The sequence below is a fragment of the Pygoscelis adeliae genome, unplaced genomic scaffold, assembly GCF_000699105.1.
Source record: "Pygoscelis adeliae isolate BGI_AS28 unplaced genomic scaffold, ASM69910v1 Scaffold103, whole genome shotgun sequence".
NCBI lineage: Eukaryota > Metazoa > Chordata > Aves > Sphenisciformes > Spheniscidae > Pygoscelis > Pygoscelis adeliae.
This window is the reverse complement of record NW_008824723.1, coordinates 4880803-4892918: the sequence shown is the minus strand read 5'-3', so window position 1 is coordinate 4892918 and position 12116 is coordinate 4880803. Positions and strand designations below refer to the sequence as shown.

Below are 12116 nucleotides of genomic sequence, written 5' to 3'. Positions count from 1 at the left end.
ATTGGGAATGGCACTATGCAACTTTTCTTCTGGATGTCCCACTCCGTGTGAAAACTGAGATCATTGCATAAAGTGCTCATGTTCACACATAAAGGTGAGTGTGTGATGGAGTTTGAGACGGCACAGGCAAAGAAGATACAGTCCAAATTGGAAATTGTTTTTTCACTTGGCAATCCCACCTGTCTGAAAGTGCTAGATTAGGTTGGAAGTGTTGGCATTGTTTAAAAAAGTATCTTTTGCAATTTAGGATCAAAAATAGAAAAAAACCCAAAACTGCCAAAGCTCCAAAATGAGTTGAAGTCTTGGTTAAAGAGTAAAGATTCTCTTTTCAGTTCACCGTAAGAATCTGCCCGGCTACCAAATTAACGATATCATTTCCCTATCTAGAAATCCTGTATTAGAGACTACAGGGGCTGTTTCTGGACAGTGCTGTCTTCCTGATATTAGAAATTCCCTCTCAGCTCTGTCGCCTTTGGAGGACCTATGTTTGACATGAGTGCCTGTGAGAAAAGGGAATTGGTCAGGTGCAAGAAAGAGTGGGTAGGTTGTTTGACTGGTTTTATTCCCCCCCCCCCGTCTTGGTTTTCATTGATCTCAAATGGGAAGGAAGAAGATATCACAACAGTGTGCTCAGTTAAGGCAAAGGCAAAACAGTGGGTTCAGAAGTTTCTCCCCTGTTTCACTATTTGGACCTCCCTAAAAATTCACTCAGAGGACTTAACACATTCCTCTCCTCATTCCTAAAGAAATGGAAATGGTTTGTGAGGAGATGTCTGTGTGAGAGATTCTAATTCTTGGGTATCCTTGAGGTTTTTTCATGCTTGGAAGTGGACTCCTTGATTTTTCATCTCTCTAGACACAACAGTGTTGATGATGCTTAGAAAGGTACTTTCCTGGAAATTCCTACCTAGGATGTTTAAGTGTTGACATGGATGATTAATGCTTTTACCTTAGGCTCTTTATATACTCTAAATTCACTTTTCTTCTTTACGGGGTTTGCTGAAGGCTGGGCACTTGACTGCTGAATTACAGGCTGACTTTCAAATGTCCTACACTTTTATTTCACAAAATTTAGGAGAAATCAATGTATGAATATTAAAGTTTACCTTCAAATGGCTTCACACAAATTTGGTAATGTCCTTTGGAGAATGTCCTGTTAGAAGCATTTCTGAAAGTCATTTGATTTGCAGTTCTTGCAGCTGGGGCTGCTGGGTAATGCGGTTTGGCTCTGTGCTGTTCCTGCTTTGCTGTGCTGCATGGCCCACTGTGTTTCATAGTCTGTGAGTCTCAACTCAATTAACAGCATTCTGCCAGCCAGAGATAAGCCCATGGACAGGCATACTAGTCATGGCAGATAAAAGCCCCAAGCAAGAGTTCAGTTCAATGTCATTCACTTAATATAAAAATAGAATTTAAAGCCATTAACAGAGCAACTCAGAAAATTTAGTTGCACCAGTCAGAAGGTTTTCCATCCTTATTCAAGCTGCAGGAGGATAGGAGACATCTAACTCCTTGGTAGCTAATGCTGTCATTGCCTCTCCTTCGCTTCTGCAATCTGTCCCCCGGTTGCCCATGTGATAAGATGTCTAGGCCTCTTCTTGTAACCTATGTATGCTAGACTTTTCAGAGCATCTTTAAAACTTGTCTCAGAGACAAGATGGAAAGGGGATCTTGGTGGATGACTCTTGTCTTCCAAGATAAGAAAAATCAGGCAGGGAAATGTAGTGCTCTGAGCTTTCCATTTTGCAGTCTCATGCCAGCAAACCTGGGAAATGTGTCAGGCCATTCTTCCGAAATGTCCCCTAGAGCAGAAAATCCAGGATGATGGTGACATTGCTGACCCAAAATATTTTATACCAGCATGCCAGACTCCCTAAGGAAGCTGGCAATGGTGGTACACAGGGCACTGAAGCAAAAAGTTTTTAGGACTGGACATGAAGAAAAAGCAACAAGAGGAGGAGGCCTTAACCAGGCTCTTGGCTTGTATGCAGAGGACAGGCGAGAGGAACTGTCTGATTTAAAAGCTGTTCTTTGGCACCTTAAATGCCCTGCTGTGAAGGGGCATAGATCCTCCTCTCCCAGATCTTGCTTTTTAAAAGCTTTCCAAACTTAGGGAAACAGCAGTGAAGCTCGTTCAGAGGCACTCCTGCCAATGAGAACCCAAGGTCATAAAAAACTTGGCATGAATAAGCATTTAGACTTTTCTGGCTCAGCTTCCTGCTGTGAGAGGGACAATGTCTCTCACTTCTGTCACCAATGGACTACTGTCTTCTGGGCTACCACTTCATCACCTGCCAGATCAGCTGGTATGCCAGTGAGACTAGGGATCTTTTGGGGATCTTTCCTTACTTCCTAGGATTTCCTCCAGCATCTTGTGGAGGATCTTGCTCTGTCTCTGCCATTGCAGCAGAGCACAAGTGCAAGTCAGCTTACTGAGCATGGCATTTCTACCCTGTCCTTGCTGTATGATGGCATTGGGCCAGGGGCTTCTGCATGGAGCTCTGTGTACTCAGTGGAATCTGGATGCAGAGAAAGAGGAACCTTTGAACATCCCTAACTGCAGCACTTGCTGCTTTTTCACTCCTCCTCCAGGACCCCCGCTGAGTTTCTCAGTGCACTTCCCCATACCCCTCTACACAGTGCACAGTTGTAGCCTCACAAAGTTTTCAGATTTTTCCCGTCACCTTTATCTCAGTACTGATCTTTGTAAGAGTAGCTGGCCTATTGCTTGGAATAGCAGAGATGTAAGAATCTAAATATTAAACAGTGAATATTCCCAAGTCTGTGAAAGTCAGGCATGCATTCCCTTCTCTCTGAAGAGCTGTTCTCAAATATTTGGTAATGTCATTTTTTAGTGTTAAAAATCCCAACTCAAGCCTCTCATTAGCAACCATAAAACGATCAGTGCAAGATACTGCAGATGTTCTGTGAAAACTGAAGTTTGGATGCAGAGAAAAAGATGGTGGGTAGGAATATAGAGCAACTGAAAGAACTGTGAGAAAAGATGCATTTTTAATCCTTATGGGTAAAAGCCAATAGTTGGAGAAAATAAGGTTGTTCCAATATGAAATTTGGGAAATTGTGTGGGAACCATGGTTTTAGGACCATATTGCACTGGGAACCATAAAACAAAAATTGAGCAAAACACTGCCAGGTTTTCCTAATATAACCTTAGAGAATTCCATTAGCATTTACCAGGTGGCAGAACATAATGAAACTAGAACACAAGTTTTAAGGGAAAACAAGAAAGGATCAAATGAAGCAAAGCAGAAAAATCTCAGATTCATAAGAACATTTGGAGACAGAGGAAATTCCAATGGCTTGCAAGAAATTAAGATGTGAGATGTGAGAGCAAACAGAAGTCTATGCACTGTCTCACTGGAGGGGATTTCTTACTAGTAACTGTTCAAGAGGCTTTCCTGCCCAGAGCCTGGATTATCATTTTGTAAGCAGGATCCTCGAACACATGTAGATGTGATACCTAAATTTACAGTAAGGGATTTCAGAGAAACCTGGTCATGTAAGAAGTAGGCTGGTATGGCTGGTAGGCTAGTTCTTTCAGTAGTAAAAATATATAATTAAAAGGTAGTGTTTGTAATTCTATTCAAAACAGGGCTGAACATAAGGGGTGGCATTCATCTAATTTACAGAGTAAACTTCTCCATAGGAGCTAGTCACTAGAGTCTTTCCTTACAGTTATAGAGAAGAAATTGTCTCTGTAGGTGCTTCTGACCAGCTTGAGCTGTCTACTTTAAAACAACTGAGTTGTACACTAGAAGCACACTTTTCTCTCTATTAACTGTAAGCCTAATTGAGACTTCAAATTTTGTCACACAGCACAAAAATTTGCCAAAATGATGCCTGATGCAAATATTGTTTGGCGTGCCTATGATGTATCTAGTCCTCATGACAGCTTCAAAAAGACTGCTATGTTTTGGAATAGATTATAGGCAAATTACTATGTGATCTGCTCCTAAAATTTTGAAGAGGTGGTGAACAGGATACATGATAAGCGCATATATATGGAAAAAATATAAAAGTTCTCAGCTAGATCTTCATTATATTGGCTTCAAATGAAAGCAGATATAGAAGAGAAACTCAAAGAATGTGAAATATTAAAAGAAATCAAAATTTATCAAAACCATCTGTGATGTTCATCCAAGAAACATTAGATTCATGGTCTAACATAGTCATAAATTATTTCTTCTTTCCTGGAAAAAAATATGTATTGTTTTTGGAATATTGCATTTAATACTTCAAAATAGTATGATTAGAAAATATGAGTGTTAAACATGTGATTTCCAATTATAAGAACATGTATTTACTAGAATAGCATATTAGCTGTTACAGTGACAAAAGACCACTGCCATTTGGCTGTCTGGAACTTACACATACAAGAAACTAATCAGGATTTTAGGCATAATACCGCAAATAGGTACAATGTAACAGGCTGTGAAAAAGGATATAAAATGATAGCAAGGACGATTCTAAAAACTGGAGAACCAAATTCAGATCCTTATTTGGCATATCTGATTTACAGTCTTGAAGTCTGGACTGCCACCTGCTGAAACGCTGTTCAATGGGAAGCTTAGGCTTAATAGGACTCAATTTTCATTACTAAACCTTGACTTTTACCCTATTTCTTTCTTGTAACCCTTGGTGCTCTATGATCCATGGATAGTGTCATTATAACTGTGAGTAAATTTGAGACTTTCTCCCTCTCTGCCCCAGGTCAGTGTTAGTCTCCCCTCTGCTCATCCCCTATGATTTCAGCAGTTTCGTTCCGTGAGATTTGACTGTTATGATTTTACAGTCAGGCTCAACCACTGGACCCACACTGCTACCTCTAAAAGATGAAATTAGACAAAATAGACTCAGCTATTGTCCTATTGCCATAGGACAATATAGACTCCGCAACTGTCAAGCAAGTTAAGAGTTTTTATGTTCCCAAGGCCACGATATGGGCATAGGTGGTACATATGCCCACAATATGGGCATAAGCAGCAAGGTGAAGATGTACCTTGTTATCATCTTTGCTGAGCAAGGGGGATTGATGAAAAAAACATGACATCTGTGTAGCATCTTCCATAGAAAGAGGACACCAGAAGACTTGCAGGTTTTGTAAACACCAAGATCGAAACAGAAGAGGCTGCAGGGAAATCGGTGTGTTGCATAGCACCGATGGAGATTAAAATTCATGATGTGTTCTGAACACGGTCGTCATTTCAGATGCTAAGGGAAGATTGCTGAGATGTGATTTGATTAACTTGCAGTGGGTGTTTATCCTTCGGAAACAGAGTGGTAGGAGGATAGCTGACCCTTCCAAGATGGATTGCAGTTATGTGTCCCAACATGGGCTTTTCTTCCCTGCACACCCCAGAGCACTGCAAGAAGGAGCAGAAGCCTGGCTCTGTGGGCTGTGTGTTTTTTGCGATTGTGGATCCTGCTGAGCAGTTGCACCTCCAAGGCACTCTTCGGGGCTGCATTCTTGCACTTCCTGCAACAGGGGGTTCAGACCACATTCCCTGCTCAGATTTGCCCTCAAAATTATTCATGGTGACTTGTGATCTCCAGTCTCAGCCTCTCACCCTACTTTTACTTTTTTTTGTCTTGCATTATCTGTTGTTTTCATGGGTGGGCTCTCACTTTGAGCAGTGGGGCTTGCAGCATGGGCTGTGGCGCACAGAGCGATCGAGCTAGCAGCACCCCTTGTCCGTTAATGCCAACATTTGGGTTTTTTAGTGACCAAGGAAAAGCGTTTTCATCGCTGTGAGACTCCTTTCCTTGCATATCAAATACATGGGTGGGATCACCTGAACATCACCTGCATTGAGTTCGTTTCATGGGGAAGGAAAACAGGAGCGAGCGCCGTATCCCCTTGCTCTATGGAGCACTGACACCCTCTAGTGGTAAAACCGCAGGCAGTTTTAGGCAAAAGATTACGATTTCAGTACTATCTTCTCTCTTCCTCTTGGACAAAAATCTGCACAGCATCTTTAATTGACAGTGCTGTTCTGTTGAATGATATCGTAAATTCACGCCTTTAGTTTAAGTAGCTGGTGATGTAATTTCCTTGAACTGTTTTCAGTGTGTTTCGCCTTTCATTAAATCATTGGAATGATACTTGTGAGCTGATGGGTGACCGGCTCTTCACATGGTATAAAGAAATGGCTGTAATGGAAAGCATCAAGTAGCAGTAGCTCAAGGCTTTAAATGGAGAATTAGTGATGGTAGCACTGTAATGTGGCAGATCATAGGTGGTTTATAGCTAGTCAAAGGAATCACGTTGTCTCGGTTGAGTTCGCACCAGTTTGTTCATAAAGGTGCAGGGTGGCTGGATCATGGGTCTTGGGAAGCCAGTGAGCCACTGGCTTCGTAATTGCAAGGTGGGGAACAGCAAGATATGGTGTGACAAAGCAAGCTTGAGGGCATGGCAGGAACATGTCTTGAGCAGCAGGAGTGTGGTTATCATAGGTAGATGGTAAAAGACACATTCTGGACCCAAAGGCTGTTTCCTACCAACCACATAACCCTTGCTTTAGAGCATGGCTGGTGAGTAGGAGAAGGTGAAACTTGTCAAAGAAATTCAGAATTACTTAGCATGAGAGAACACATTTATTTCTGTTCTAACCTTGCTCGAAATGGCTGATCTGAAATTTTCCTGGCATAGGAAACTTCAGTCTGAATAGCTAATGTTAGGAAAGCCACAGCAAGGTAATCCTTCAGGGTTTTCTGTGAAGTGTTTCACTGTTTCCTGTTCCTTGCATGGAGGTTGCTAGTTGATGCTGCTTGGAGGAAATTCCTTCCCAAAAGGCAGCAGGAGCTAACCTCTCTCCTTTTACTCTAGCTGCAAAAATGTTGCAAATTCTCAGAACATGATCCCTTAGCCCTAGTTTTCCCTGTACGTGAAGGAAACAAAACCCCAAGACAGGTTAGAGGACACGTGTCTCTGAGCTGAGCCTCCCTTCCCCGTGGTCCTTGCTCGCTGCCTCCACACTGCAGGCTGTGGATTCTGCTCATTTCACCCAGTGAAACAAAGTGGAGTTTTATTCATCAAGAAATGAAATCACACTTTAGGTATCAGATTGAAATTCAAAACAGGTAGTACACTGTAAACACAGTTTGATTCTTAACAAGCTTTTTTCCCTGGGTGATTTCAGTACCTAATGCCTATCATTGCTTTGATGTACCCTCGCTATGAAAGCAAGGGATCCAGAGCTTTTATGGAGACATCCTTCCAATTTATTCACTAAGCTCGGAAATATTTCCATGGCCACCTGCCCCTCTGTTCCTGTGGATCAGGTTTTGGGAGCACATTAAAATGTCCATGATCTGGGTACATGAAGTACTAGAATATGAGCTTCCCCCATTCTGCTTCACAGTAATCACTTACGAGACTCCCTTGATTTTTCTTACCTCTTTATATATAAAAGATTTTGAATAGCTTGAACCTGGGAATAGTTTTACAAAGCAGATCAACGTGACTTTAGTTTGGACTAAATTGGATTTACCAGCAGTGGGAGTTAAATTTTCTGTCACATCTCTGTGTTCTGGAGCCTCACGTACAGACAATAGCACAGGGGTAGTGATTTATCACGCACTGCGTTTATTGGAGAGCAGAACTTTACCCTCTCTATTGTTTCTCTTTCAAACCTTTTTATCTTTTCATCTGCATAGAAATGAGCGCAAAAAGGGAAAGAAAAAATAAATGCAGTGCAGTTTTCAAGGGAGGGTTTGTCCTGGTGGTGCATTGTATTGAAGCGTTTACTGTTTCCCAGGTCTCAGGATGTGCCAAGTAGATTTATTCCATTGTAACTGCAGTGCCATTTTGTGAAGTGCACAGCACATCAGCTTCGAACAGACCTCCTGAGCATTACAGTCCTCCGCCAACCCCTTCCCAAAATGCACTATCATCCATTTCCTTCCTGAAGAATGCAAACGAGTTAATTAATGCATGTCTGTCCCAGGACCATTCTGATTTAGGATCTTGCCATGATTTCTTGACTGCCAGCCCCCCCCTGTCCAGGCTGAGAACCCTTGATCTTCACGAGAGCCCACCTCACTGCTCACAGATGGGAAGTAACCATCCCCTGAAGGTCTCCAGGTTTTTATAGGCAACATCTCTAATGCAAATACAAAGAGGGGTAACAATGCTGTGTTTTTTCCTTTTATTTAATTCCAGGTTTCTGATTGTCTTGGGGTGTTTGATCTTAGCTGTCCTGACAACTTTCAAGGAGTATGAAACTGTTTCGGGAGACTGGCTCCTCTTGCTGGTAAGTAGACTGGCTGCTGCATCACCCTGGTAATGTCCTTGAATTGAAATCAGCACCATCAGCAGTGATGGAAACTTACTCCCAGCTCTGCATGCAATAAGATTGCTTCTGTTTGTCCTGGAGCAGTGACCGTACACTTACATATTGGAGAGTTCCCGGTCCATAGTCAACACCAGCTGAGTAAAAGGGAAGTAAGGAGAGAGGAAAGATATTAACCTGAGACTTTTAAATAACGTTTTTTCAGCATTTGCCTAACAGTTCTCCATCGAAGTATCAGTACAAACCTGAGCACATTTGAAAACTCATTTTTTGGGGATCTTTCAAGAATTTTGATTCATTTGACAGTATTCTACCAATCCCAGCATTTCTTTCAAGGGAGGTCATCAGAATTGGACTCATGCTTGTGCCCAATAGCAGCGTAACTGAAATTGTTGCAAGCAGTGCCTCCAATGACTATCCATGAGAGAAAATGTATTTGCAATAAATATATTCCTTTCTCTGTTTCCAGAATGCTTGTTTTATAAATGCTGGAGTTCATGCTCAAGACTTTATTTCTGTAGACCTCCTATTTGGCAGAAGAAGAAAAAAATAGGAAAAAAACCCTCGCTAAGTATAAACATGACGTATTCATCATTTTATGAAAATGACCCTAACAAAGAACTTCCTCTGCTCCCATAGCTGTCTTGAAATAGAGAACGCAACTTCTCACTTAACCTGGCCTTGTAGAAAAACATCCCTAGGGAAACTGCACAGCAAGAGTAGTTCCGGGATCTCAATTTCCATTTCCCCTTGTACCCTCAGAGACATGTAGATCCAAGCAAGAACTAAATGCCAAAAGGAATGAAAGGTGAATTTCCCTTGCATGTTCCTTCTCAAAAAGTGCCTGTATGAAAACACCCTCATGCCCTAGGAAATGTGAAACTCACTTTTGGTCCCTGTTACCCTGCTCAGACCCATCTTTTCTCATTTGAAAAAGCCTGAGGTTATTTTTCCTTTCCCTGTGCTTGCTTTTATGTGGCTCTCAGTGGTTTTCAGAAGTGCCTAGCAGCTGTGGGTATGAGCATCAGGAAAAATCCCCCTTTCCTCCTTGCCAGCTATTCACAGAGAGGAAAAGTAACTGTGTGCCCCATGCTGCCCTTGGCCCATCTCCACTGAGCACCTCAGAGAAGCTCTTTCCTCCCCATTCCCTCCCCATGCTTAGAAGAGTTCTTGAGGAAGGTGGAAAATCCCATTCTTCCATGCACCAGAAATTTAAGGGGATAATATATGCCTTAAATTTGTCTTATACATGCCTTTATTATTGCCTTAAATTTATCACCATATGAATATACTGTATCCTGTCCTTGTTTCTATAGATACAGTTGCATGAACAAGCTGCTGGTGGGTAGCCCCGGGTGTGGGTATACAGTGCACTGGGGACTTTGCAGTCACCACTCACATATATCTTCTCATTTTGTGTGAAACAGGAGGTCTTTTTGTGAAGTAATTGCCCTTCCATCAAGGCAGGGCAAGCACTTCACATTTACCCAACAGCAGGGGCACATCCTTTCTGCAGAGTAATTAGCAGGCTGTAAATCTATGTCCCACTTTGCCTTGCCTCTTTCATCAACCTATATACTCCTCCCCACTTTTTTCCTCTCTCTCTCTCTCTCACACACATACCCCAACACTTGCATCTTATCCGTTTCCTTCATCTATCTCCATGTGTCCAGAATTATTGCAAAACTTGTTACGAGTCTAACAATGTAGTTTGTGTCTTTGATACAGGAAACCTTTGCCATTTTCATCTTTGGAGCAGAGTTTGCCTTAAGAATCTGGGCTGCTGGGTGTTGCTGTCGTTACAAAGGATGGAGGGGGAGACTCAAATTTGCCAGGAAGCCTTTGTGCATGCTGGGTAAGCACATGCTCTCTACTACTGTTTTCCCTGTTATGTCCTTTTCCTTCTAAGCCAGTTTGGGGGGATGTCCAAGAACCAGTGAATGGCAGAGCAAAGAGCACTGAAATCAGATCTGCCCTTTGTGCTAGGAGCTGTGTCCTGCTTGGAGTAGTTATTTGAAATACCCGGCAATAACAATTAATTCAAGAGACTCTTGAGTGTCTGGTCAGTGAGAAAAAAATGGATCCTTCTACTCTTTGAACACATTTTTCTTGTCCTGAGTCCCACTGCATTTTTCTTAAGCTCATCCCAAAATATACTGTCTGCCTTTAGTTTCAAACCACTTCAGATCCCAACACTGTGTCATCTTCCCCAGCCCTCTTTCATATTCAGATGTTGTGTTTTACCTTTGTAATGTTGGTCTGCATTTGCAAACAAGTATCTTTGTGATTTCACCCATGTTATCTTTCAGGCTTGGAAGGCATTGCTTACAACTATCATAAAACTACTCATTATGCATGTTTGAATCCACTCCTAAAACTCCCCATTATGTCCACAAACCAACTAGCCAACATTTAGGAGCTTACTCTGCCCTGAGCACCTGTCATGCACATCCACATTCATTCACTGTTTCCAGGACTCCCTCATTTCTTTTGATGCCCTTCAGGCCAAACACTAGCTTTTCGTTCTTTATTTGTACAGCACATAGCTCTCTGGGGAGCTGTGGTGCTGCAGTTACATGAATACATGCTACCCTCTTCCCTCTCCCCTCCTTCTGTTCATCTTATGGGTCTAAATGGTAGACAAAATTGGAACAAATTTTCATTGTGCATCTGTGCTATCTTCAATTTAGTAGTGCTTCTTTGGGTGCTACTGTTGTATAAATACTTCTTATACTTCTAATAGCATTGTGAAGACAGTAGAGCACGGTGTGAGCAAGTGGGATTGATACTGTCTCATGCCTTCTCGGTAATAGTGTCATCTCACTTCTGAGAATGAATCTTCATTGATATCTGGGTAAAGAACAGAAAAGATCCCACTAGATTTATTAATATCACCTCTTGGTTGTCACTGGCACAAGTTTGTTTTGAGAATGATTGAAAGTGAATAAATCTGAAATCTATCCGGTGCCACTCTTTTTGGCTGGAAATACAATATGAAGACAATCTAAAGACTGAGTGCCCGGAGAATGTTTGAAGCCTTTTAGTACCACTATTTTTTTATATATGTATAGGATCAAAAAGCAGGGGGAAAACAAGGAAAAGAAAGAAAAAGAAATAAAACACAAAGAAGCAATGTGTTTTGCATTTCAAACCTCTTCAGTTAATCAGCAAATTGGCCCTGTGAGCGCTTATAGAAAATAGTAGTACTGGCTTTGAGATTTTAATGGGAAAACTCAGCCAAAAGAACAAAATACTAGATGCACTATGAAAAACTGGATTTCTTACCTGCTGACGTGTTCACTATGGTGTTCCTGTGGGACAGATGAATTTAAGGTTGTTTTTCTGTCAGCATAGCTCAGACAGTGTCTCAAGTCCAGTGCATCGATCTGTAAATAGATTACGAGGCTTTCTGGTGGGTTCTGTGCATGATGCTGGCTGTGTGGCAGGTGCAGATATCTGTTTAATTGGCAAGAGAAGGCATTTTCAGGCAGCTTTAAAATTTGCCTAGGGAAATTTGCAGCACAACCAGATGGGATTAAGAAGCAGGTGACGGGGCCACTTTTGTTGGCAGGCTTTGTTCTTTTCGCCTTGCAGATATCTTTGTGCTGATTGCTTCAGTGCCAGTGGTTGCTGTTGGGAACCAGGGCAATGTTCTGGCCACATCTCTCAGAAGCCTCCGCTTCCTTCAGATCCTACGGATGCTCCGAATGGACAGGCGGGGCGGTACATGGAAACTTTTGGGATCAGCCATTTGTGCACATAGCAAAGTAAGTGAGGAGCTTGCAGGGCTTAGCTGGGGCTTGG

The 12116-nt window shown here is 42.1% G+C and overlaps 1 protein-coding gene across 1 annotated transcript in view; it reads left to right on the top strand.

Annotated features, from left to right (window-relative positions):
* Nucleotides 1-1861: 1861 nt before the first annotated feature.
* The window catches only part of KCNQ3 (potassium voltage-gated channel, KQT-like subfamily, member 3), a 40857-nt gene continuing 30602 nt past the window's right edge, over nucleotides 1862-12116 (top strand). Inside the window, exons 1-4 of the mRNA XM_009323380.1 lie at nucleotides 1862-1998; nucleotides 8183-8273; nucleotides 10041-10167; nucleotides 11907-12079. Of these exons, the coding sequence (XP_009321655.1) occupies nucleotides 1862-1998; nucleotides 8183-8273; nucleotides 10041-10167; nucleotides 11907-12079 (528 nt within the window). The remainder of the gene's footprint in view (nucleotides 1999-8182; nucleotides 8274-10040; nucleotides 10168-11906; nucleotides 12080-12116) is intronic.